General features: G+C 47.1%; 1 protein-coding gene across 1 annotated transcript; it reads right to left on the reverse strand.

The window, feature by feature from the left end:
- Window positions 1-2634: 2634 nt before the first annotated feature.
- LOC114082423 (adhesion G protein-coupled receptor E2-like) lies at window positions 2635-27414 on the reverse strand. The gene is made up of 11 exons (XM_071601814.1): window positions 27357-27414; window positions 24977-25030; window positions 24683-24802; window positions 17933-18079; window positions 17772-17818; window positions 17582-17659; window positions 16995-17172; window positions 14274-14381; window positions 13709-13932; window positions 13325-13504; window positions 2635-3696 (listed from the first exon to the last, which is right to left on the reverse strand). The coding sequence occupies exons 1-11, from the start codon at window positions 27385-27387 to the stop codon at window positions 3688-3690; spliced, it is 1176 nt and encodes a 391-aa protein (XP_071457915.1). The 5' UTR covers window positions 27388-27414; the 3' UTR covers window positions 2635-3687.
- Between the last annotated feature and the right edge of the window lie 555 nt (window positions 27415-27969).

The following is a 27969-nucleotide window of genomic DNA, read 5'->3' on the forward strand; positions in this document are numbered from 1 at the left end:
AGAATTGCTTCCAAGCAACTGGGTTCAACACATTGAATAGAGGTCTGGGAGATCCAGAGGCAGACAGACTGGTCAGGATGTCCTCATGATGCTTCCAGTGGCCTCCCCATGGAGGTGAATGTTTGTCCTCTGCTTTCTCTCTCCATGATTAAAAGCTTCCAGGATTCTCAAGTATATCTCTGAGCCTGGTCCTGGTTTTGGGACCAGGGATCCCCCTTTCCTTTATGTCCCAGTGAGGAGGTTGGGATTCTTTTCATTAGTGAAAGACCTTAGCTGTGTCCCTCAGGATTCAGGCATGAATTTCTAGAACCTCAAGGACTTTGGGGTGTCAGTCTACATTTGGGTCATGGTAGGGCATGGTCTACCCAACTTGGGCATCTTCTTTCCCACAAGCAGGAGATGAACTAGGCAAACCCAGTATGTTGTCCCCCTGGGAGCAAAGAGTGGAGCTGTGGAGCCCTGAGAGAGGAGTCTTCCCAGAGACCTGTTTAGGTGAGTTCAAGCAGAACTGGTGAGCATTAGCTCTGGGAGGCAAAAGGGTCATGAGAGTTGGAAATTGCCAACAGGGGACATTCTCAGTGCCTTGAATGAGAGGGATGTTAGGTTGAGCTCCTTTAGCAGATCAACATTTACATTTAATCTTTAATATTTTCCTCTGATTTGACAGAAATATTTGTCCCTCCTCCTCTTCATATTTACTATTTTTTATGCATGTATTTTATCCATACCTCCCCACTGTACACTCTTGCTAATATTTCCTTTTAGTGTCAGTCCCAGTCTTTATGGAATCTTTTCTCAGCAAATTGTCTATGATTCTTATCCCTTGTTCTGTGATTACATAATTCTGCACATAGTCAAAGGCCATCAGTAACTTTGCTTGGCTCTCTGATTACTTTTATAAACTGGCCATTTTCCCCCAAAGGGTGACCATTCAGGCCTACACCCTGTGACAGCCACTTGCCCTTAGAGCCTGCTATTAATAGACTGCAGCCTCTGCCGGAGGCGCTGCATCTCTTAAGTCTCCTCAGCAATGCCTTGAGGTGGGTCCTGTGTTCACCCCCATCAAATGTGGAAGCTGGGGCTAAGTAAGTTGAGGGGAGTACTCGAGGTCACCGTGTGAGGGACAGGGAGTGAATTTCTCATGGTGCTCTGACTCAGCATCGTGTCCATTTGTGTGTCTTCTCACTGTGTTTTTTTATGTTTTATAATACTCTTATTTGAGGGATGATTTACACCAAAGTTCATAAGTCTTAATGTGAACCTTGATGATTTTTATATGTGTCTACACTGACTACTACCCCGTCAAAAAGTAAATACTTCATCACTGCAGAGGTTTCCCTTGGACACCACCCCAGTCCATAAAACCTGTCCCCAGAGGTCACCACTGCTCTGACTTCTACCACCATAAGTTTTCACTTCCTGTTCATGGAAATTGAAGCACACAGAGCCCTCTTCAGTTGTTTTTTCCACTGTATGTATCCTATATTCACGTGGCATCCCTCAATACCATGTCAGTGAGGGTGATCCATGTGGTGTGGTAACAGTGGCTGGTGCTGCCTTTTAGGGGCTTGAGCTCTTCTGTCAACAGCGCTTCTCCTGGGCCTGTGCAGCTGTGAACTGCCTCAGCATCTCTGCCTCCATATCGTGTCCACCCCCTTTGCTGCCCTGACCACTGATGAGACTGTTTCTGCTCCACTCTGCATGTAGGCGAATCCATCTTTTCAGGAATGTTTTCCCAAACTAGCAGCAGAAATCTGATTTATCTGAAACCTCCCTAATCTCTCACTTCCCCCTTCAAGGCTGATGATACCAAGATAAGCATAACTAAGACATTTTCAGGATTTACAGGAGCTCCATGATCAACAGGTGGCCAGCGTGGGCCCATTGGAGAGATGTCTAGATGTCCAGGCCATTGGAGAGATGTCTAGAAGTCTTGTCACCTGTTATTTCCTAACCTAACCCTCTTCTTTCCCCCTCACTTGAATATTGAAAGGAGCTCAAGTGTCTGCTGAGTTAAGGCAGTCTTTTAGGCTGCTAGCCCACTGTCAGCTCAGTAAATGATTTTTCCTCACCCCCAAAACTGCCCTTGATTCATTGGGCCCATTTCAAGCAGGGGAGTAAACAGCCATGAGTTTGGTGGGAGATGTAAGATTTCCATGTTTTATGTTCTTCTCACTGATTACTGTGACAGTATAATTAACAAGGTCCAAAGAAACAATTCTATCATTGTATTTATGCCTAACCTGCCTGTGTATTTCCTAACCTCTTTCTTACCCAGTGCTTTGTGATGTTGTGGTGAACAGAGGCATGGTGATCTTTGAGACAGCATTGGCTATTTCCTATTGCAAAAGTGATCTATTCCATTGCCTAAAGGCTTAAAAAATGTCAAAAGCAGAAATTCATTCGAAAACTCATGACCCTGAGATAAATATTCCGCATATGGAAAAATATGTATCTTCATTTTACTTAGAAAATTGAGAGGATGAACATATTTAATGGATTTTATTTAAGGTAAAAATTCTGATTTAAATTATTTTCAGAATGATAACAGTATTATTACTAATGTAGCACAGAGAATGGAGTTGGGTTCTTTCTCTCATAAATTTAAGGAATAAAATTCTATGGACACAAGAGTGAGAGCAGAGCAACAGGATTTATTAGAATAATAGAAAGCAGGGTTCCTCAAGAGGGAGGGGTCCCAGAGTAGGACACTGAAGTGTGGTTATTGTGTAGGGGTTTATATAGATCTAGAGGTTTCAGGAAGTCAACTCCCTACCCACTGCTGGGCATGGCACACAGTGTCCATGGGGTGTCCATGCAGCCTTTAGTCCAGTGAATATATCAATCAGGGATTTTTTCTTCCTTGCAGAGGCAAGGACCAGAGTCACATAGGTTCTGACTTAAAAATAGCCTTTTTGTAAGTTTCTTAGCAAATATCTGCAGGTGCTGTTTGTACTCACTGCCCAGGAAGTGACCCAGGCCCATCTCCCTGTCTACTCAGTCTTATCTCCTCTTTCTGATTTCACTAACACATCTGTCATGACATTATCCAGGGATCTATTTTCTTGGCAATTTGGCCACGGCTTCACCACTATGAAAGATTTAAGTGGAATATGGCATTCTTGGGAGCCTTCCACATCCTGAAAATACCAAATCCCACATAGGGCATGCCATCTTCCTTGCAGACACCACAATATTTCCATACAAACCTTGTATGTTTTCTTTTCTTCTTCTTCTTCTTCTTCTTCTTCTTCTTCTTCTTCTTCTTCTTCTTCTTCTTCTTCTTCTTTTGTTAAAGACTTTAGAGCACATTCAAATCCTTTTAAATGTTGTGGATGTGAGCATCCTGGGAGGCTGGTTTTCTTGCTTCTAGAATTTTTGCATGGAAGAGGCCTCACAGGAAGGGGGGGCAGTAGAAGAATGTTTAACAGAGAAACTGAGGAATTGGGCTGCAGATGGTATCTGGATGTTAAGTTTGCTCAGCACCAGGTGGGGCATGGACACATTTCAGGTTCTCCAGGAGTTGAATTTTGATCATGTCCTCCAAGAATCCCTTCACATGGCCAACACCATGGATTTCTTGAAACACACAGCACAGAGTCTTTGTCCTGTCCTAATGGCTAAAAAGTGACCCAGTGGCGGTTCAGATTGTCCATGGGGAAGGAGGCTGTAGCTCAGATGGTCTTTCTAATCAGTCTGGAATGGTAATTATTTAAAAATGACATATAAGTTTGTAGAAAAGTAACTTACAAGTTCTGTTTAAAAAAGGAAAGAAAAATTTGTTATATAAATAGATTTTAGTTGCTTGGTTTAAAAAAAAGGAATATGAGATGATGGATAAGTTAATTTGCCTTATTACAGTAACCATTTTATTTTCTGTATGTATCCTATATTCATGTGGCACACCTCAAATATACACAGGGAATTTTAAAATTACATCTGTTAAACCTGTTGTGCCTGGGGTATGACCACTGGCAGATCTTAGTCAGCATCCTGCTCCCTAGTTTTTAAAATGTTTAGTCAGCAAATAATAATCATATATGTTTATGGGGTTTAATCTCTCTCTCTCTCTCTCTCTCTCTCTCTCTCTCTCTCTCTCTCTCACACACACACACACACACACACACAAATTTCAAAGGAAGATATCAATCATAAAATTATCTTGCCTGATGGATTTCTTAGGGCTTGATCAACAAACTACATTGGATTTACTTTTGCTGATTTTGGTCTTTCTCAGAAGTCTCATCTTCCTACATTTCCTAACCCTTAAGTTACAGAAGATAAGAGCAGGTAAATGTGCTGCAAATACACACACAAAATGTATCTTTCAAAAGATGGATCTGAACTAGGTATATTGGTCCATGTCTGTAATCCCAGCAGCTTGAGAGGCTGAAGCAGGAGGATCATGAGCTCAAAGTCATTCTCAGCAACTGTGAGGCGCTAAGCAACTCAGTAGACCCTGTCTCTAAATAAAATACAGTGTAGGGTTGGGATGTGGGTCAGTGGTTGAGTGCCCCTGAGTTCAATCCCTGGTACCTCTCTGCCAAAAAAAAAAAAAAAAAAAGATGGATCTGATCTCCCCACTTCAGGGTTTGTTTTGGCTTCTGACCGAAAACACAAAGAACATTAAGGAAAGGCTGCCATTGTTATCTATTGCCCATCACCTACTATTAAAAGAAGGAGTGTTGAATTCTCTTTATCCATATCTTCCCCGTCCCCAGGAAGTTATTTATTCCTGCATCTGTGGAAGCTCGGTACACTTGCAGTGTTTTAGATGGGCAACCTCACTTGAGCCTTATAAATGCTGTGCTTCAGAAAATTATTCAGAACTGATTACAAGACAAATGTTTTGTTTTTATTAAATGAGCCAAGGAAGGGATTCCAAAATGAGAGGAAGATACTCCAACAACTCAAACCCTGGAGGTACCCAGTTTAAGGAGACACTGGAAGATAAAATGACATCAGGGAACCAACACAGCAGTCCAGTGCCCAACATGGTAAAAACACCTGAATTTCCCCATCTGATGGCTTCCTATTTTCTAGACAAAAAGTTGATGTTTCTTTTCCTCAATGTGTATATCATTCCTAAGGGCTGTGGTGGAGGGAGGGTGTGGTGAATCTATTCAATTATCTAGAAAATGAAGCAGATTTTTATGGCTCCATGAGAGAGAAAGCCAACCTATGTAATTGGTGTGATAGAGAAAATAATTACCCCACAGACATCCATACCCTAAGACCAGGATGAGAGCAAGAGGACAGACAGTGTTCGTGGGCATCCAAAAGTATGTGTGGGAGGTTTAAAGATGGCGGCGAGGGGAGTGCATTGCCCCCGTGTGCTGCTTCACTGTGTGGGAGTATGACAAGTCAGGACGGCTAAAGGATATCTTGTTAGGAATTTCCAGCAATAGTGGGGTGCTCCGGAACCTGGAGGAAGGATTTCCATCGCACGAGGATCAGCTACGGGGACTCAAACGCGAGAGGTTTGTCGCACTGCTTATTCAGCAAATCGGCCCGAGGCTAGAATCTGCAGCGTGCGCTGGGATAGAGACGCAGGGTTACAGCGCTGCAGTTTCTGCCAGCCGCGCAAGCACCGTACTCAGGGCTGAATTCTGGGTTCGAGACGGGGGAAGGAAGCGGTCCATCTCGGTTCTCCACACCGGTCAGACCACAGAGGAGGCCAGCAGCCACCATGTTGGTAAACTGACGTCACCACCGCTGTTTTTGACTGACCGCAGCTCATTCAGCCATAGAACAGGTAATTTCAGGCTGCAATTCGCCTGCGGCTTGCAGACAGATTGCTAGGGCTCAGCGCCTGGGTGCTTCTTAGAACCTGATCTTATCGGAGTGAATACCCAGCGCGGAGCGGCTGCTGAGCCCGCGGAGGCTGCTTCTTGGACCCTGCGCCTACCAGAGCATACAACAAGCACTAAGCAGCCAAATTACGGCTCCCGGAACTGAGCCCGCGGGGACTGCTTCTTGGAGCTTACATTTATAGGAGCTTACACCGAGCACGGAGTGGCCAAGTTCCGGCTCCCGGAACTTCCCTGGCCCGGGGCTAGGAGCCCGCGGAAACTGCTTCTCGGTCCGGGTCCTGCTGAGGGCCGGTCAGGACTCACCCGGTGCTTTGGTTGCCCGGCAAGGGGAACGAAATGCTGCCATTCGCATAGGATACCAACATGGCAGAGATCTGATGTCTGCAGAAAGCGGCGGAGGAGGGAACTTCATCAATACCAGTGGTGACATAAGCAGTTGGTCTCCTGGTAGGGGGGGTGAGGCACAGTCACCCGAGTCTCCTCAATTTGTCGTCGAGCCAGAGGGAAGGAGCCGGGCCGCCGCCAGCGCCCGGAGCAAGCCCAGCGGCTTGCCAGCGTGGTGACCGCGTGACCCCAATTGGAGAGGGGGCGGAGCGGAGCCGCCACCCGCAACCGCAAGGTGGGCAGACCCGCGACCCAGTGGTACATGGGCGTGGTAGGAGGGGCAGGGCAGAGCCGCGGTTCGCGCTGTGACGAATGAGCGTGCAAGGTAAACAGACCTGTGACAGCCTGGCGGGTCAGGCCCAGTGGCCTGCCAGTGTGGTACACACGTCACCCCAACTGGAGTAGGGGCAGAGCAGATCCTTCTCCCACGCCCGGATCAGGCCCTGCCGGTGTGGTGGTCACGTGACCCCAATCGGGGGCGGAGCAGAACCGCCACCCGTGCCCGCAGGGTGAGCAGACCAGTGATCAACCTGTAGATCAGGCCCAGGGGTCCGCAGGCGTGGTAGGAGGGGCAGGGCAGATCCGCCGCCCGCGCCTCCAAGGTAGGCAGTCCTACAACAGACCTGCGGATCAGGCCCAGGAGCCTGCCGGCGTGGTACAAACACCACCCTAATTGGAGTAGTGGCAGAGCAGAGTCGCCGCCCGTGCCAGGAACAGGCCCAGTGTCCTGCAGGCGGGGTAGTCACGACACCCCAATTGGAGTAGGGGCAGAGCAGAGCCTCCACCCGTGCCCGAAAGGTGGGCAGATCTGCGACCGACCAGCGGGACAGGCCCAGTGGCCTGCCGGTACGACAGACACGTCACCCCATTTGCAGTAGGGGCAGAGTAGAGCCGCCGCCCGCGCCTGCAGGGTAGGCAAACCTGCAACCGACCGGCGGATCAGGCCCAGTGGCCTGCCGGCGTGGTACACTCGTCACCCCAATTGGAGTAGGGGCAGAACAGAGCCACCGCCAGCTCCCAGAACAGGCCCAGTGACCTGCCGGCGTGGTAGCCACGACACCCCAATTGGAATAAGAAGAGAGCAGAGCCGCCGCCCGCACCTGCAGGAAAGATACGCAAGCAGTATGAAAAGACAAGGAAAGAAAGGACCACAAGCAATGCAGGTCAACGCAACTTTAGAAGAGGTAACAGCTGCAGCAGATGGAATGTCAGATAAAGAATTCAGGATATACATGCTTCAGATGATCTGGAGTATCAAGGAAGACATTAAACAGCAAAATCAGACAATGAAAGATCACTTTGACAACGAATTACGCAAACAAATCCAGGAAGCAAAGGATCAACTATACAGGGAGATAGAGGTTATAAAAAACAAACAAACAGAAATCCTAGAAATGCAGGAAGCAATAAACCAACTTAAAAACTCAATGGAGAATACTACCAGCAGAGTAGAACACTTAGAAGATAGAACATCAGACAATGAAGACAAAGTATTTCAACTGGAAAAGAACATAGACAGCTCAGCAAGACTGTTAAGAAACCATGAGCAGAACATCCAAGAAATATGGGATAACATTAAGAGACCAAATTTAAGAGTCATTGGGATACAGGAAGGTACAGAGCTCCAAAACAAAGGAATGAGAAGTCTATTCAATGAAATAATACAAGAAAACTTCCCAGACTTGAAGAATGAGACAGAATCCCAAATCCTAGAAGCCTACAGGACGCCGAATGTGCAAAATCATAAGAGATCCACACCTAGACACATTATAATGAAGATGCCCAACATACAGAATAAGGAGAGAATTTTAAAAGCTACAAGAGAAAGGAAGCAGATTACATTTAGGGGTAAGCCAATCAGGATAACAGCTGATCTGTCAACACAGACTCTGAAAGCTAGAAGATCCTGGAATAACATATTTCAAACACTGAAAGAAAATGGGTTCCAACCAAGAATTGTGTATCCAGCGAAATTAAGCTTCAGGATGGAGGATGAAATTAAAACCTTCCACGATAAACAAAAGTTTAAAGAATTCGCAGCTAGAAAACCATCTCTTCAAAACATCCTCGCCAAAGCATTACAGGAAGAGGAAATGGAAAATAACAATGAAAACCAACAGTGGGAGGTAGGACAGTAAAGGGGGGGGATAATCAAAGAGGAAAACAAACCATGTTTAGTAACAGAAATAAACAAATATGGCTGGAAGAACAACCCATATCTCAATAATAACCCTAAATGTTAATGGCTTAAACTCACCAATTAAGAGACACAGGCTAGTAGAATGGATCACAAAACAAGACCCAACAATATGCTGCCTACAGGAGACACATCTGATAGGAAAGGACATACATAGGCTGAAGGTGAAAGGTTGGGAAAAATCATATCACTCATATGGACTTCGGAAACAAGCAGGAGTGTCCATACTCATATCAAATAAAATAGATTTCAAGCCAAAGTTAATCAAAAGAGATAAAGAGGGACACTACATACTGCTTAAGGGAACCATACACCAACAAGACATAACAATCATAAATATTTATGCCCCAAACAATGGTGCAGCTATATTCGTCAAACAAACTCTTCTCAAGTTCAAGAGTCTAATAGACCACCATACCATAATCATGGGAGACTTCAACACACCTCTCTCGCCACTGGACAGATCTTCCAAACAAAAGTTGAATAAGGAAACTATAGAACTCAATAACACTATTAATAACCTAGACCTAATTGACATATATAGAATATACCACCCAACATCAAGCAGTTACACTTTTTTCTCAGCAGCACATGGATCCTTCTCAAAAATAGATCATATATTATGTCACAGGGCAACTCTTAGACAATATAAAGGAGTAGAGATAATACCATGCATCTTATCTGATCATAATGGAATGAAACTGAAAATCAACGATAAAAGAAGGAAGGAAAAAGCATACATCACTTGGAGAATGAACAATAGGTTACTGAACGATCAATGGGTTATAGAAGACATCAAGAAGGAAATCAAAAAATTCTTAGAGATAAATGAAAACACAGACACAACATATCGGAATCTATGGGACACATTGAAAGCAGTTCTAAGAGGAAAATTCATTGCTTGGAGTTCATTCCTTAAAAAAAGAAAAAACCAACAAATAAATGATCTCATACTTCATCTCAAAATCCTGGAAAATGAAGAGCAAAACAACAGCAAAAGAAGTAGAAGGCAAGAAATAATTAAAATCAGAGCTGAAATTAATGAAATCGAAACAAAAGAAACAATTGAAAAAATTGACAAAACTAAAAGTTGGTTCTTTGAAAAAATAAACAAAATCGACAGACCCTTAGCCATGCTAGCGAAGAGAAGAAGAGAGAGAACTCAAATTACTAGCATACGGGATGAAAAAGGCAATATCACAACAGACACTTCAGAAATACAGAAGATAATCAAAAACTATTTTGAATCCTTATACTCCAATAAATTAGAAGATAGTGAAGGCATAGATAAATTTCTTAAGTCATATGATCTGCCCAGATTGAGTCAGGAGGATATAGAAAACCTAAACAGACCAATATCAATTGAGGAAATAGAAGAAACCATCAAAAGACTACCAACTAAGAAAAGCCCAGGTCCAGATGGGTATACAGCAGAATTTTACAAAACCTTTAAAGAAGAACTAATACCAATACTTTTCAAGCTACTTCAGGAAATAGAAAAGGAGGGAGAACTTCCAAATTCATTCTATGAGGCCAACATCACCCTGATACCTAAACCAGACAAAGACACTTCAAAGAAAGAAAACTACAGACCAATATCTCTAATGAACCTAGATGCAAAAATCCTCAATAAAATTCTGGCGAATCGGATACAAAAACATATCAAAAAAATTGTACACCATGATCAAGTAGGATTCATCCCTGGGATGCAAGGCTGGTTCAATATACGGAAATCAATAAATGTTATTCACCACATCAATAGACTTAAAAATAAGAACCATATGATCATCTCGATAGATGCGGAAAAAGCATTTGACAAAGTACAGCATCCATTTATGTTCAAAACTCTAGAAAAACTAGGGATAACAGGAACATACCTCAATATTGTAAAAGCAATCTATGCTAAGCCTCAGGCTAGCATCATTCTGAATGGAGAAAAACTGAAGGCATTCCCTCTAAAATCTGGAACTAGACAGGGATGCCCTCTCTCTCCACTTCTGTTCAACATAGTTCTCGAAACACTGGCCAGAGCAATTAGACAGACGAAAGAAATTAAAGGCATAAAAATAGGAAAAGAAGAACTTAAATTATCACTATTTGCAGATGATATGATTCTATACCTAGCAGACCCAAAAGGCTCTACAAAGAAACTATTAGAGCTAATAAATGAATTCAGCAAAGTGGCAGGATATAAAATCAACACACATAAATCAAAGGCATTCCTGTATATCAGCAACAAATCCTCTGAATTGGAAATGAGGACAACCACTCCATTCAAAATATCTTCAAAAAAAATAAAATACTTGGGAATCAATCTAACAAAAGAGGTGAAAGACTTATACAATGAAAACTACAGAACCCTAAAGAGAGAAATAGAAGAAGATCTTAGAAGATGGAAAAATATACCCTGTTCATGGATAGGCAGAACTAACATCATCAAAATGGCGATATTACCAAAAGTTCTCTATAGGTTTAATGCAATGCCAATCAAAATCCCATCGGCATTTCTTGTAGAAATAGAGAAAGCAATCATGAAATTCATATGGAAAAATAAAAGACCCAGAATAGCAAAAACAATGCTAAGCAGGAAGTGTGAATCAGGCCGTATAGCGATACCAGACTTCAAACTATACTACAGAGCAATAGTAACAAAAACAGCATGGTACTGGTACCAAAACAGGCGGGTGGACCAATGGTACAGAATAGAGGACACAGAAACCAATCCACAAAACTACAACTATCTTATATTTGATAAAGGGGCTAAAAGCATGCAATGGAGGAAGGATAGCATCTTCAACAAATGGTGCTGGGAAAACTGGAAATCCATATGCAACAAAATGAAACTGAATCCCTTTCTCTCGCCATGCACAAAAGTGAATTCAAAATGGATCAAGGAGCTTGATATCAAATCAGAGACACGCCGTCTGATAGAAGAAAAAGTTGGCTACGATCTACAGTCGGTGGGGTCGGGCTCCAAATTCCTCAATAGGACACCCATAGCACAAAAGTTAATAACTAGAATCAACAAATGGGACTTACTCAAACTAAAAAGTTTTTTCTCAGCAAAAGAAACAATAAGAGAGGTAAATAGGGAGCCTACACCCTGGGAACAAATCTTTACTCCTCACACTTCAGATAGAGCCCTAATATCCAGAGTATACAAAGAACTCAAAAAATTAGACAATAAGAAAACAAACAACCCAATCAACAAATGGGCCAAGGACCTGAACAGACACTTCTCAGAGGAGGACATACAGTCAATCAACAAGTACATGAAAAAATGCTCAACATCTCTAGCTGTCAGAGAAATGCAAATCAAAACCACCCTAAGATACCATCTCACTCCAGTAAGATTGTCAGCCATTAGGAAGTCAAACAACAACAAGTGCTGGCGAGGATGTGGGGAAAAGGGTACACTTGTACATTGCTGGTGGGACTGCAGATTGGTGCAGCCAATTTGGAAAGCAGTATGGAGATTTCTTGGAAAGCTGGGAATGGAGCCACCATTTGACCCAGCTATTCCCCTTCTTGGTCTATTCCCTAAAGACCTAAAAAGAGCATGCTACAGGGACACTGCTACATCGATGTTCATAGCAGCACAGTTCACAATAGCAAGACTGTGGAACCAACCTAGATGCCCTTCAATAGACGAATGGATAAAAAAAAATGTGGCATTTATACACAATGGAGTATTACTCTGCATTAAAAAATGACAAAATCATAGAATTTACAGGGAAATGGATGGCATTAGAGCAGATTATGCTAAGTGAAGCTAGACAATCCCTAAAAAACAAATGCCAAATGTCTTCTTTGATATAAGGAGAGTAACTAAGAACAGTGTAGGGACGAAGAACAGGAGAAGAAGATTAACATTTAACAGGGATGAGAGGTGGGAGGGAAAGGGAGAGAGAAGGGAAATTGCATGGTAATGGAAAGAGACCCTCAGGGTTATACAGTGGAGGAGGTAGAGAGAGAGGAGGGGAGGGGAGGGGAGAGGTGGGGAGGGGGGAGGGTGGAGGATGGGAAAGGCAGTGGAGCACAACAGACACTAGTATGGCAATTTGTAAATCAATGGATGTGTAACTGATGTGATTCTGCAATCTGTGTATGGGGTGAAGGTGGGAGTTCATAACCCACTTGAATCAAAGTGTGGAATATGATATGTCAAGAAATTTGTAATGTTTTGAACAACCCACAATAAAAAATTAAAAAAAAAAAAAAAAGTATGTGTGGCTCCCAATGTCCTCTTCCACCTGCCCTGGGAGAGTGGCCAGCTCAGAGCAGGACCCCACTGTGCTTGGGCCTGTCCCCCTTCCCTCAGACCACAGCTGCTCCTCTCCTTCTATGGGAGGTCTCCCCTGCTTCCCCTGGATCCTGCCCTTACCTGGATAGTGTCCTTGGCCTCAATTGGCTTGAAATCCCTGTGCAGATTGTTGCCTTTGTCAAAGAAGTGGGAGAGACTTTGGGGAGGTGAGATGAGGGGTCATGAGTGGATGGGAAGCTGAGGGTTAAGGGGTGGATACTCGGCCATGCTAGGATTCCCACCTCCCTGTCTTGGCTGGGGCGCTCACCTGGCTGTTGACTTCAAGGGGCAGAGGCCTGGTGAAGAAGGCCTACAGCATCATATGAGAAGAAATGTGGGTGGTTCTTAGGAAAGGTGTGTTTTCCCCTGCTGAAAGCTGCTAAGAGAAGGGAACTGTATTCTGCCTATAACCAGGGAGTTGGGAGGAGGGCTGTGAGTCCCAGGTGAGACTGCAGCCCTGGCCAATGCAATTATTTCAGCCTTGTAAGACCCTGTGCAAGGAACCTATCTCCCCCTGTGCTGGGTTGCTGTCCCTCAGAAATGTGAGGTAACAAATTTGTTTCACTTAAGCAGCGACATTTGCATAAAACTGTTTTGCAGGAATAGATGATGAAGACAGACTCTCACCTGCACATCGTAGCTGGCCATGAGGATTGCATGGCTGCTGAGGCGGGTACAGTGGCAGGTGGTGCTGCCGTCTCTGGTGCCCAATGTCTTGCAGCCTGCAGTGGCCCAGTGACCACATCCATTCTGGCCATGGTCCCAAAAGACACAGAGCACTTCACGCTTTGGCTCAGAGGACACCAGCTGTAGGAACAGCACAGAGGTGTGAGCTGGTCTTTCTTTGCTTGGAGATTCTGACCCCTTAGAGCTGGCTTGGGAAGGGCTGAGTTTTCTGGATGGGGGGGCACTTGTGGGGAAACTCACTGAATCTCAAGTTTAAGATGGATAACAAGGGTGTGCCTGGGCCTGTGGATCTTCCCACATCATGGTCCCCCACCTCCCACTCACAGGATGGGAGAAGGTGAAGGTAACTGGAGATCTGAGGTTCTGGGTGTTTTTGCTTCTCAAAAAGGCTGAGATGACATCTGAGAGCAGGACATGTGAGACCCTCAGCAGCGAGTCCTTGGGTGTCCCATGGGGAGCCACCTGCTTCTCAGGCTCCAGGACCAGGGGAGCCTCAGCCAGCAGCTTGTCCATCCCTGGGGTGGAGACCAAGCCCACCACAGAAGGGCCTGCAGGACGAGGCCATGGGTGAGTCTCAGGGTCTCCTCCAGGGCCTCCTCCTTAGATGGCCTCTCCTCCTTTTGAATTGTTGTATTATAATGATACATAATAGTGGGACTTGCTGCTCCACATTCACACGTGCACACAACAGAATGTGGCCTCATCACTCCCCAGAACCTCCCCTTTGGACGCTCTTCTAGTGACCTTTTCCCACCCACATCACTATTTAGTCTTTAATTCTGTATTTTTTCACATCCTTGGGCATCTTTCCCACCCTGAGGCCTCTTCCAAACAGTATGGTACTTGTGTGAAGATGGATATCCCACCTTTTCCCCATCTCAGATGTTACCTCTGTGAGCAGATTTCTGTGCCAGATTCCAGTTCAGCTGCATGTTTGCCTGATTCAGACTCAAGGTGACATTGCCATCTCCTCGCTTCTGCACCTTTATGGACAGTTCTATGAGGTGTAGGAATAAGAAGAGTTATGTTAGGAATATATATGTGTATACGTGAATATTGTATATGTACACATATGTCTCATGATATACATGTATTTGTTGATCTTCCCATTTACTATAATCACACATATATTCAAGTGTATAAAAGACACAAATATATGTTTATAATATTTTGTAACCTCAGATTTCATATATGTGTGTGTGTGTGTGTGTGTGTGTATATATATATATATATATATATATATATATATATATATATATATATATAGTGTGTGTGTGTGTGTACATGAGTGCATACACATTTGTATATGAAATCTGAAGTTATGAAGAATTTTTACAGTAGGAGCAACTTTGCACCAACAAATAAGAAAACTTACATGAAATGGACAAATTCTTAGGGATGCAGAAACTACTAAAAATGACTCAAGAAGAAGTAGAAAATCTGAAGAGACCTATCATGGGTAAAGGGATTGAAGCATCTGAAATCAGATGGTTTTGATTGTGAAATTCACCCACCATTTAGGCAAGAATGAATATGAATTCTTTTTAAACTCTTTCAAATAACATAAGAGGGGACACCACCTGGTGATTCCTGGAGGCCAATATTACTCTGATGCACAAAGCAGATAAATACATCACAAGGAAAGAAAATAAGAGACTTTATTGCTTATGAAAACAATCTGTAACAAAATATTAGGAATCAATTTAACTAAGAAACTCAGGACTTGTACTTAGAGAACTATAGAGGGTTTTGAAAGGAGACCCTAAATGAAGGGAAAGACACCTCATGTTCATGGATTGGGAAACATTATATTGGTAAGATGGAGACACTCTCCAAAGAGATCTACAGGGTCAATGTCATCCCTATCCATGTCCCAACAGCTGATTAACATTATAATTTGCTTAAATTGAAAACTCACCTTAAAATTAACACAGCATTGCAAGAGTTCCAAGTAGTTAAAGCATGGCTGGAAAGAGCAACAAAGGGGGAGGACTCACACTTCCTGATTTCAGAACTGACAGCAAATGAGCAGAGCCCAAAGCAGAGTGGTACTGGCATGAAGACAGAGGGAAAGGTGAGCCCAGAAATAAACCTACACCTCTGCAGTCAATTGGTTTTCAGCCTGGGGACCAAGATTATTCAATGGCATAAGAACAGTCTCTTCAATGATTGATGAGGAATTACTGGATATCCAAGAAAAAGGAAGGAAGAGGGACCCTACCTCACACACACACACACACAGATTAACTCAAAATAGAACAAAGGCCTCAATCTAAGAACTGAAGCCCATAAGAAGACCTTGGATTTGGCAATGGATTTTTATATATGACACTGAATGTACAGCAATGAAGGAGAAAGTAGATAAAGTAGACGTCCTCAAAATTCAAAACATCTGACTTTAAAGTGAAACAATTATCACAGATGTGAAAAGATAATCCATAGGATTGAGAAAGCATTTCCAAGTTGCACATCTCATAATGGTCTCTTGTCAAAGTAGATGAAAAGCTCTTACAACTCAAGAACCAAAGGACCAACCCTATCACAAATGCACAAAGGATCTCAACAGACATTTCTCCAAAAAGATACACAAATGGCCCAGAAGCACATGAAAAAATGCTAACCATCAAACAGTCAACAGGGAGATGCAACTCAAAGAGGCAATGAGACATCTCCTCCCATGCACTATAATGGACGTGATAAAACCAAATTAATCAGAAGTAACACTTTTTTTCCAAGGCTTTGCACCCCTCTGGTATAATATACAGTAATACAGCCACTTTGCAAACAGTCTTCTGGTTCCCCCCAAAATTGAACCCAGAATTACCATGGTACCTAGCAAGTCTACTCTATGGTAGATACTCCAAGAATTGCAAATAGTTATTCTAACAAACACTTATATATCAATATCTTTGCAGCACTATTTACAACAGCCAAAAGGTGGGACCAACCCAAATGTTCATCAGTGGCTGAGTGGGTCAACTCAACACATATAGGATGGAATAATACTCAACTGTGAAGAGGAATGGAGTGATGCTATGCCATGTTCAACAGCATTATTCTAGGTGAAAGAAGCTAGATGGACAGGTACTACTTTGCTTTACACTAAATATGGAATAGGCATCTCCTTTAAGACAACAAGCAGGTGAGTGGATGCCAGGTTTGGGGGAGGAGAGGAATGAAGGATGAAAGCTGAGAAGGGACTGTGTTTAATTTTAGAGAAAAATGTCTTAGTAATGGAGGTGATGGCTGCATCAGTTTGTGAAGGTTCTTGATTCCACTGAAATATATAACTGGTGGATTTTATTTACATATTTATTTTTTAATGAATGATGAGTGGTGAAATTAAATGGTGAATTTTATGTTATGTGAATTTTACCACAATGAAACAAAGCATACTTAAAAAAAGATTCATTTGCATACTTCCACATTAGTTGTCTGAATCTGTTTCTATTTTGCTACCTACATGTGTACTATTTGTGGTTTTCTGCCTTTTTCACTGTTGTGCTTATTTATGTGAGTCATGCTGAGGTACAGTGTGGCCACTCAGCTCTAGTGGGATCAGAAGAGGATGAGGCAATGAACAGGGGCTGGCGCAGACCCAGGGACTTACGTGTGCCTGCAGAATAATTGAAGGTTGCTGTCCCCTCAGGCAGACCCCTGCTCAGGTGTCTCAGGGCACTCTTCAGGCCTGTCAGCAGGTGAGTGGCCACGCAGTGCTTCTGTGAGGGGGGCAGGGTCTCCAGGTCCCCAGGGGCCTCCAGCAGCTCATCCACCTCCTGCATGATCCCCTGGAGGGATGAGGGCACAGAGAAGGTGGACTCGGGCCAGAAGGACCACACGAAAAGCTTGACCACTAAGCCCCAGAGAACAGACCCAGACACTGTCCAGTTGGGGGATAGAGAGAGCATGGTTTGGGACTCCCTGGGTGGTCCTTGCTCCTCAGAGGTCAGCCCTGGTTCGTGACTGTCAAGGATGACAAAACCCAAAGACCAGGATGAGAGCAAGAGGATAGACAGTGCACGTGGGTGTCCAACAGTGTGTGTGGCTCCCAGTGTACTCTTCCACATGCCCTGGGAGAGTGGCCAACTCAGAGCAGTACCCCACTGTGCCTGGGCCTATTCCCCTCCCCCTAGACCAAAGCTACTCCTCTCCCTCTATGGGAGGTCTCCACCAGCTTCCCCTGGATCCTGCCCTTACCTGGATGGTGTCCTTGGCCATGGCTGACTTTAAATTCTTTTGCAGATTGTTGACTCTGTCAATGAAGTGGGAGAGACTCTGGGGAGGTGAGATGAGTGGGTCACAGGTGGGTGGGATGCTCAGGGCCAAAGGGTGGACAGGGTTCTGCCCCAGGAATTCCCAACTCTGTGTCCTGGCTGGGGTGGCTCACCTGGCTGTGGACTCCAGGGGGCAGAGGCCAGGTGAAGAAGGGCTTGACTGCAGGGACAGGACAGTGATTCATTAGGAGGAGCATGTGTGTATGGGCATGTGTGTGCGTGCGCTGGTGTGTGTGGGGTGGAGGAGGTTCTGGGGTCAGGGCAGGCTGGGTACCTTTGCAGATGTTGTTGTACATGCCATTGATGCTCCCAGGAATCGGCTCCCAGCCTGGGAGGCAGTAGCACCAGTACCACCCACAGGTATTGGTGCAGGTGGTGGAGTGGTGGCACTTATGCTCTCCGGAGCTGCACTCGTCCACATCTGGGGACATAGACAGAGGGGTTGGTTCCTGCTGAAGCCAGGACCAGTGTTCTCCACCATCCGAGCTCCACCCCCTTTTCCCCCATTAGTGCCCTGCCTGGGCTGTGGTGCTGCCACCTAGCGACCTACACACTTGCATGTGTGATGAGGAGTGTGTGAGGCCTGATGCACCCCATGCCTTCTCTGTACTGATGCAGGTTGTGAGGCTGCAGAAACATGTCACCCCAGTTAGTTTTTTGCTGCTTCCCAGGTCCTTCAGGAGCCTCCGGTCAGAACCCCTGTTCCTTTCCCAGGACCCTGGTCTTTCCATACAGCCCCCAGGATCCTTTGGCCAAGGTATATACACATGGCACAATGTGCACCCATAGGGACCTTGTGTCCTCAGAGTCCCCTTGATCCCCAGTTTACCCCTGTGTACCTCCTACATTCATGCACCTTCCCTTTTCCCTCTGTGTACTTGGCACTACCATCTTCTCCGTGGATGGGTCCTGGCTCCTTTCCACCCATTGCTGGATTCCACCTGGCCCCATGGATGGTGGAAGCAGATTTCTTTGCCTAACCACCTTGCCCTGGAAGGATGCAAATCCTGCTCATGCGTGAAAGTTACTCATCCTGGGAATCACGTTGTCAGGCCCGACCATGGCAAGGTCCAGAGCAAGTTGTGTGGAACTAGCTTTCTTCTGAATGGCAGGGACATGGCCTCCAGGAAGACCCAAACCCTCTGGGAAGCTCCTTAAATGGGTGCAGATGTGCTCATCTTTTAAACACATAAGATGAGTCCAGCACCCACCATGTGCCAGGCTCTCTTACAGGCACTTGTAATTTTCATAATCCTCCTGGAAGACACAGGAGGTAGGCACTGTTATGATCACCTTCATGATACAGATGGGTAGACCAAGTTCAAAGAGAGGTAGTGATTTGACTAATAACATGCAGCTAACAGGTGGCACAGGCAGGTTTTAGACCCAGGCAGCCAATGCAGAGCTGGCCCCTGGCATTCTTGCTACCCTGCTTTTGTGCTGGGCAGCAGGAACATGCACACCTGCCTCAGACCAGGGCACCACTCCTGTAACCAGGGTTCTGCCATCTAGATGTCACAGGAAAGGGTCTGGCAACCTCAACCCTGATGATGGGGAGGTGGGGAATGGCCTACCTTGCAGCTGTTCTCCTCTCATTAATAAAGGATTCTTGGCTCCAGAAATGGGCACACAGCCTGGGCTGCACGTGCAGCAATTGTGCCCTGTATGATCTGGCCGTCTGCAGATTTTCCACAGAGCACACTCATGGCCCTCATTTGGTGATGTCTGCAACATGACAGGTCAAAGGCTCACCTCCCAATGTTGTCCTTTCTCTCAGGGAAGAGACCCTGGTTCTCAGCCTGACCCTGCTGTGAGACACACACAGACCTAAGACCCCAGGTGGACCTCCTGAGCCGGGTTACTCTGGAAGTCCCAGGACCACTCTGCTCTCTAGAGCAGAGCCCAAGGACATGTGGGTTCAGATTCTGTGCCACGGTGGGGCCTGGCAAGGGATCTACAAGTCCTCTCCATCCTGGAGTGGCAGAGGGAGGCCCAGCCATTCCATGGACCCTCCCCTCTAGGAATCTTTGCACCACTGGGGTCCTACAGGTGGTCTACGCTCAGGGAGAATGTGGCAGTGATGGCCACTCTTGATGCCTAAGCAGTGGGGGATGGGAGATCATGGCCAAGGGCTTCCCAGAATGACACTCAAATTAACACCTGAGGGTAAATCCAGGTGCTCAGAAACAGAGCAAAGCTGGGCACATCCCATGACTTGACCTCAGAATCTGCTGGGAAACTGTAGTGACAACACTGTGTGGTTCTGTATGGGGACACACACAGCCACGGAACAGAACAGACAGCCCAGTGAAACCCACGTATTTCCAGCTGATTGTTGATGAAGGTGTCAAGAGCGCACAATGGGAAGGACTCTTCAGTAAAAGTCTGGACATGCCAACCAGAAGGACATCAGACCCTCCCCTCACACCACACAAAAATCACCTCAGATTAAATAGTGAAGGTCAGATTGGACCTGCCCAGCTGCTTAGCGGAGAGCACAGGGGAGAGCTGCGTGACGGTGGCCTGTCAGTGATGGTTTGGACGGGACCCAAGGCACAGGCAGCAAAATACAAACGGACCAAGGGCATCATAGCCAACTAACAGCTTTTGAAAAGAAAAGGAAACAGTGGACAGAGTGAGGGACAACTCAGGGAACGGGAGGCACACTCACAAGCCACGCATCTTATTAGGTGTTAATATGCAAAGTATCATGAGGAGCTTGATCAAGCAACTCAGCAGTAAGAAACCCGCTCACCCCATCCGCAAATGGGCAAGTGACCTGAACAGAGGCTTCTCAAAGGACAACAGGAGAAGGGCCCAGAGGCCCAGGAGAAATCCCCCGCCATTGAGAATCCTCAGGGTACTAGAAATGAACTGTAGTGAAATGTCACCTCACACCTGCTGGGTGGCTGTTGGGGAAGCCAGATGGGCACACAGTTGGCCAGCAGTCAGAGCAAAGAACGATGTGCCCACCATGGCTGGGAATGTAAGTGAGCCCCACTATGATGGAAGGCAGTGGGGATGGTCCTCAGATATTAAAAATAGAACTGCATGGGATCCAGAAATCCTTCTTCTCAGTTTGCACGCAAAGGAAACCAGATCAGAATATTGATCTGACCTTTATCTATCAGCAGAGAGACGTGCATGCTTCATGTTGTAGCACTATTCACAATAGCCACGCTCTGGAGTCAACCGAGGTGTCCATCCATCCACAGGAGGATGAATTAGAACACCCACCCACAGTGGGGTCCTATTCAGCCTTAAAAGGGGAGGAAACTCTGTCAATGACAACAACACAGGTGAACCTGGAGGACATTATGTTAAGTGAAATAAGCCAGGAAAAGAAGGACAAATACCACACGATGTCACCTCCACATGGGACCTGTACAGTCAAACTCCTGGAAGGAGAGGGTAGCATGGTGTTTCCCAGGGGTCAGGGCAACAGGAGGGGGTTGGAGAGATGTGCACCCAAGGCACAAAACTTCAGGTAGGAGGAGCTAAGTTCAATAGATCTATTGTTCATATTTATTTATTTTTGGTACCAGGGATTGAAGACAGTATACTCTACTACTGAGCCACATCCCCAGCCCTTTCAATTTTTATTTTGAGGCAGGGTCTCACCAAATTGCTTAGGGCCTTGCTTGCTAAGTTGCTGAGGCTGGCTTTGAACTTAAGATCCTCCTGTCTCAGCCTCCTGAGCTGCTGGATCCCAGGTGTGCACCACTGGGTCTGGCCAATGTTCTATATTCTTGAAAATCACTAAGGGATTAGATTTGAAGTGTTCTTACCACAAAAATCAGCACCTGAGGCATTGCATATGCTAATCAGCTCCATTTAGCCATCCCAGTGTGCACACATGTTTCAAAACATCCTTCTGTACCTGATCAATATGTACAATATTTTTATTTGTCAATTAAATAAATACAGAAAAAAAACAGGAATATATTCCTGGAGAGGGATGACTGAGATGCCTGTGTAACAGGAATGCCCTCAGTGCCACAGAACTAGTATACTGGAACGTGGTTAAAATGATAAGTTTTATGGATGCAGGTTTTATTAAAATTTCTAAAACCCTACCCCTGAGCAGCAGCAAGAAGAACTAAAGAGAGGTGCTCAAGCAGGTGAGGTGGCACATGCTGTAATCCCAGTGACTCAGGAGGCCAAGGATGTGGTTAGTGGTAAGGCCCCAGGGTTAGATCCCCAGGACCAAAACAAACAACTAGAAAACCAAAAGCCCCAGAAGTTCTACCTGCCTTTCCTTATAGAGGCACAAATGCACCCTCGATCAGCCCCAGGAAGCCCCCAGCTCCTAGTGTGGACTCAGAACTGTGGGTGGACACTGACAGGCTTTTCCAAGGTGCCCAGCTTGTCTCCAGGGAGTCTTGCTGTTACCACCCCTGGAGGAAGTTCCCCCTTATCAGAGATGACCACAGACAAGAAATGAGGAAGCTTCTGGAAGCAGCTCCCAGCTGAGGCCTGGGGGTGTTTCCTGGCATTTTATCTCTCTTGTGGTCTCTAAATGTGAGGGGAACATGCTCAGGAAGCAGGTCCCCTTTGAGTGCCACAGAGACCCACAGGACAGAGGCCTGAGGTGAATGGCCAACACAGCAGCCTCAGAGAACCCAAGACAGGAGTGACAGCTCATGGCAGACGGCCCTGGGTGTCCCAGAAAGGGGCCAAAGATTCCCGGAGCCCAGAGGATTCCTGGGGTCAGGATGAGGCAGGGAGGGCTTCTGGTCTCCCTGGACCAAGTTTTGCACCTGAGGATGCTATGTTGGGACCCCTCATCCGGGCTGTGTGGATCAACAGCAGGACAGGCCAGGACAGGGGCTGATGCACCCTAAGGGCCCCTGTCCAGCCCCCATGGGACGATCACAGTCTCCTCCCTTGTTCCCAGCTGGTAGCAATGGCTGCAGAGGTGTGCCATAGGTGGAGGGGACCAGGTGGGGTGTGGTCGTGTGGGGACAGCTGGGAATGAGGTGCAGCAGCACTCCCAGGGGACCCTCCACCAACTCCCACATTTCCCCCTCATCCTGGGCTCAGCCTCCGCCCCAGCTCCCTGGGTTCCCCAGTAATGAGCCACTGAGAGCCACCACCTCATGGGATCTCTGGGGCTCCAGGCTCCTGGGGGCAGTTACAAGGAGGGCTCCAAGAGAGGAAGTGGTTTTGCTGATCCCATGCTGCTCACGGGTGGCCAGTCCAGGCTTTGGACCCAGGGAGCTCATCCCTACCTCTGATTTGGCCTTCACACCATCCTCCCTCTCTCTGCTGGTGGGACAGTGGCCTGGAGTGGGCACCACCTGTGTCAACCAGGGCCTTGGCCCCTGTGTGCCACAGGATACCTCTGTCCCAGTCCTCTGGCTGACACCCCTGGATCTGGACTCAGGGGACAATACTGAGCTAGGCGTGGGCTGGAAGCTCCTCTCCCCCGCCCCCCGCCCAGACCTAAAGGCAGGTGAGCACAGCTCGTGGGGCCTAGGCCCTGTTTAGCTCAGAAGCCATCGCTAACAGCCTGTTCTGGAAGCTGGGACCTGCTCAGTGCCTTTGGATCTCATTCCCCTCCTTATGACTCTCCACTCTCCCCCTTTCTTCCCCTGGAGCTGGGGACTCAAGGAAGGACTCACATCTGTTAGACAAGTGCTCTACCACTGAGCTTCGGCCAAGTCCCAGAACTCCCCTTCTGCAGATGGACACACTGAAGCACAGAGAGGTGAGGTGACTTGCCTGAAGTCACACAGTGAACCAAGAGCAAAGCGAACTCTGGTTTTGGTTTTGATTTTTCTGCAGTGCTGGGGAGGGAGCCCAGGGCCCTGCTCATGCCAGGCAACACTTTTGCACGGGAGCTGCACCCCAGCCTTTACCTTTGTTTGTAGCTTTAGAAGATAGGGGCTCCTTCCTGTGGTTTTCTTTTTCTTTTCTCTCTCTCTCTCTCCCACTTTTCCCCCCTAGGGATGTTTCCCAGGCTGGGTTGGACTCCTGGGCTCTAGTGATCCTCCTGCCTCAGCCTCCCAACTAACTGAGATCACAGGCACAGGCTACTGGTGCCTGGCATTTTTTAAAACAGAAAACAACAATGATGTTGTCACATCTCACATGTCCACAGGGTTTCCTGATAAGCACCCTGGCCATCGTCACAGGCAGAGCTGTCAGAATGGGGCCAAGCAGCTGGTCCCAGAGTGCCCTGACCCTCCCCTACCTCTCACACTGGTGACGGGTGCACGCACAGCTGCCCCATGTCAGAGTCCAGGTGCTGAGAATATAACTGGGCGTTGTCCCCAGATCAGCTCTGGTGCCCTGAACTGCATGGGGCAAGGTGGGCCTTACCTTGATATGTGTTCTCACTCACATTACTGAACGTTTTTGCCCCAGAAAGGAGCTCAAATCCTGGGGAGCATGTGCAATAGTAGCTGCCCTGCACATTGTGGCAGTCAGCAAAATATCCACAGGACACTTTCTGGGGCAACAAACATTCGTTGATGTCTGCAACATAATAGGGTCACCTCCCAAAGGTGTGTGGTCTCTTAGGAAAGAGACTCCTGTCCCCTACCTGACCCTCCAGCATGGGGTCTGATGTTGAGTTAGTATCTTTTGGACAGAATCCTGGGATGCACTGCTGAGGCTATGCTGGGCCAAGCCATTCCTGAAGTCCACACAGTCTGATCTGCTCAACACAGTCCTCTGACTAACACCCCCAGTTTAGACAATTGTCCAAAGGGGGCAATTGGACAATTGGACATTGTCCCCAGGGGACAATGCCAAGGTAAAGTGTGGGCTACAAGCTCAGTGTCACCCTCCCCAGACCTAAGGGCAGGCTGAGACCAACTCCTGGGGCCCAGGTCCTTTCTGTGCAGGAAGCCAAGTAATTCCCTGGTCTCTCTGCGATCTTACTCTTTCCTTTCTCTTTTCTGTCTTTGATGATGGCCTTGAGGTCAAAGGCTCAGCCCTTGACCATTACACATGACCCCACTGGCACTGGGCACCTTCAGACTGTGATGTGCCTTGGCCCCTCCCCAATCCTCTTTACCATGACAGATCTCCAGGGGTTCAGTGAAGATCTCTGTAGATGAAGAGGCAAACCCCGGCTTGCAGCGACAGGCAGTGGCATTGACACATTCCGAGTTGAGAGGGCACCAGGGGGCACAGGCTGTGGGGGCACAGACTGGTCTGAGGCTGGGAGGGGCCGATGTGGTCCCAGAGGAGGTCCCAGGAGGTGGGGAGATGCCTGGAGCCTCCCTGATCAGGTCTCTCCTCCCTGGACTGTGGGTGCAGGGCCCCTCCCAGGCTCTGGCTGTGGACAGGCTGCTCCCCACACACTCACGCTGAAAGTCCCAGGCTCTGGCTCTGGAGAGACTCAGCAGGACACACAGCAGCCCTGCAACACAGAGAGGGCGGGTCAGCGGCCCAGCAGGCAGAGGAGGCCGGAGGTGATGCACTGGAGGGCAGGGGCTGTGGACCCTCCTGGGCTCGGACCTGGTCCACTCTGCAGAGTGAGCCCAGGTGGTGCCTCCCAGAGGGTTTGGGGGATGGGAAGGGGGCTGAGCCTGGCAAGTTTTGGGTTCCAGCCGTGGCTCTCCTGGCCTGTGGGTTGGGGACTGGATCCTGGTGTCCCTGGTTCAGACCCTGGAGCACAGGCAGGCCGCCTCACTGCCCTGCCTCAGTTTCCCTTTCTGTAGAGTGGGGACAAGATGACACCCACGTCCTAGAGTCATGTGGGAAGAAACTCCAGTGTGTCAGGCTGTTTACCACCATCGCTGACCTTTAGGTAGGAAAGGAGGTCAGGGCCAGCTGTTCTCTCAGGTCCCCTACCTGGTCTCTCAGGTGCTCTGGCCCTGTCCCCTTCCTGGGACACATACCACACTAGCTATCTGGCCTGCAGCTGTGACTGGAGCACCTGAGAGCCACATCTGTACCACCACTGTCAGCCTCATGGCCTGTCCTGTGCCCTATTACCCACCCCCCAACAGGAAAGTGCTGTGGGCAGGTGCTGGGCTCAGGCTGGGGGGCCTCCTCCTGCTGTTCCTGCATCTCAGCAGCTGCCCCCTCCAGAGGCACATCCTGGGGACCCTCCTCAAGTCAACGAGGTCTTAGGTACATGAGCCTCTTGCTGTTCAACAGAGAGACAGGCAAGGAGTCAAGGAGAGTCTGGTTCTCAATCCCTAAAATAAAGTCTGGGGGTATTGGTAGTTCCTTCTTGGTCAGTTTATCTAATGCACTGCCTGGACAGCTGGTCAGGCTCTAAACATTGCTATGAGGCCTTCATCAGAGGAGACCCCATTGAATGTGAAGACTGCAAGTAAAGCAGGATCCCCTCTCCTGTGTGGGCTCATCTAACCCATGGAGGCCCTAAGAGACCAAGACTGGCCCCCTGAGGAGGACGGAGTTCTGGCCCCGACTGCTTCTGGACCTGAGATGGAACATCAGCTCCTCCCTGGTCTCCATCCTGCCACCTCTTTCCTGGTCTCCATCCTGCCCCCTCTTCCCTGGTCTGGATCTTGTCAGTGCTTTCCTGGTTTCCATCTTGCCACATCTTCCTTACTTCTCCATCATGCCACTTTTTCATCTGGGTCTCCATTCTGCCACCTCTTCCCTGGGCCCTTATCCTGCCACCTCTTTCCTGGTCTATCTACTGTCACCTCTTTTTTGGTCTCCACCCTGGCAACTCTTACCTGGTCTGGATCCTATTAGATTTTTCCTGGTCTGGATCCTGTCATATTTTCCCTGGGTCAGCATCCTGTCCTCTCTTCCCTGGTCTGGCACCTGCCACCTCTTTCTGGATCCTTATCCTGCCACCTCTTCCCTGGTCTCCATCCTGCCACCTCTTCCCTGGTCTAAATCCTGTCATCTCTTCCCTGGTCTCTATCCTGCCACCTCTTCCCTGGTCTCCATCCTACCTTCTCTTCCCTGGTCTAACAGCTCTTCCCTGGTCTCCATCCTGCCACATCTTCTATGGGTCTCCAATTTGCCACCTCTTCCCCGTGTCTCCACCCTTACCCCTATTCCTTAGATCTTCATCCTGCCATCTCTTTTCTTGTTTCCATCCTACCACCTTTTCTCTGGTCTGTATTTTTGTCACCTCTTCCCTGATCTCCATCCTACCACCTCTTCTCTAGGTCTCCATCTTGCCACCTCTTCCTAGGGTTTCCATCCTGCCATCTCTTTCCTGGTCCATCTGGTCATCTCATTTTGGGTCTCTAACCTTCCACCTCTTCCCTGGGTCTCCATCATTCAACCCCTTTTCTTGGTCTCCATTTTGCCAACTCTTCCTAGTCTGGATTCTGTACCTCTTTCCTAGTCTCCATTCCTCGACCTCTTCCCTGGTCTCCTCCTGCCACATACCCAGTATAGTCTGCACTTCTCAGCCTCTACAATTGCATGAGCATATCCTTAAAACAATCATCCTTCCCTCTTTATGTATAGTGCCCTATTGGTCTTATTTATCTGGAGAACCCTGCTGCACATGGGGAATATAATGACAAATCCCTGCTAAGTCCCAAAGTTTTCACTAAGAGTAACTTTCTAGGAATAAATTTCTCCTTTGAGAACTTATTTTTTTTAAAAAATATCTGATATCTTTTAAAAATACCCTCCCTGCTCTCCCTTGCATGGACAGTGAGAAAACCAGTCAACAATGAAGCAAAGGACTTGCTGGTGGCTCCTAGCTCCCTTTCTTGCCTGTCACATGTCATGATTCCACTTACCTTGAACCAGTCTTAGACATCTGCTCCTCATGGTGCTGAAACCAGCCAGCCCAGTGACTGAGGACTTTTGGTTCTGGTTGGAGTTAAGAATGCTTCCTGTTTAAATATGACTCGTGACGATGTTGACCACGGAGAGGAAATCACGGTCTGGATGCTTTCTTCCTCCGATCAGTTCCCTGGTGAATTTCTCAAGACTCAGAGGTTTGTTTCCAAATATTTGCTTAGTATGGGTAATAATCGTGCTGAAGATCTCCTTGGGCGTGACTCCCATCTTTTAAGACAGGAAGGTAGGACACTGTGTATTAGAAGTCTCAAGCATAAAGGATCATTCTCTTGGTATTTTTGCCCCATAAGGACCTTGGTTTAGAATGAATAGACTTATCTATTTATTACCTATCCCTAGACTTACTTGTGTAACTTACATGAAAACAAGGCTCATGATTAAATAAAAACTCAGGGCTTCAGTAGATGGGACAGGAGAAGTCAAACAGCCCAACAGAGGACTTTCCTCTGGGGCAGGTAGAAGGTGAGTCTGTGTAAGTTTGTGTCTTACTGTTTCCTTTCCACCAAACCAGAGACAAGACTTGGCATTCCCAACACTCATACCTGGAAA

This window comes from Marmota flaviventris, chromosome 1, assembly GCF_047511675.1.
Source record: "Marmota flaviventris isolate mMarFla1 chromosome 1, mMarFla1.hap1, whole genome shotgun sequence".
Lineage (NCBI taxonomy): Eukaryota > Metazoa > Chordata > Mammalia > Rodentia > Sciuridae > Marmota > Marmota flaviventris.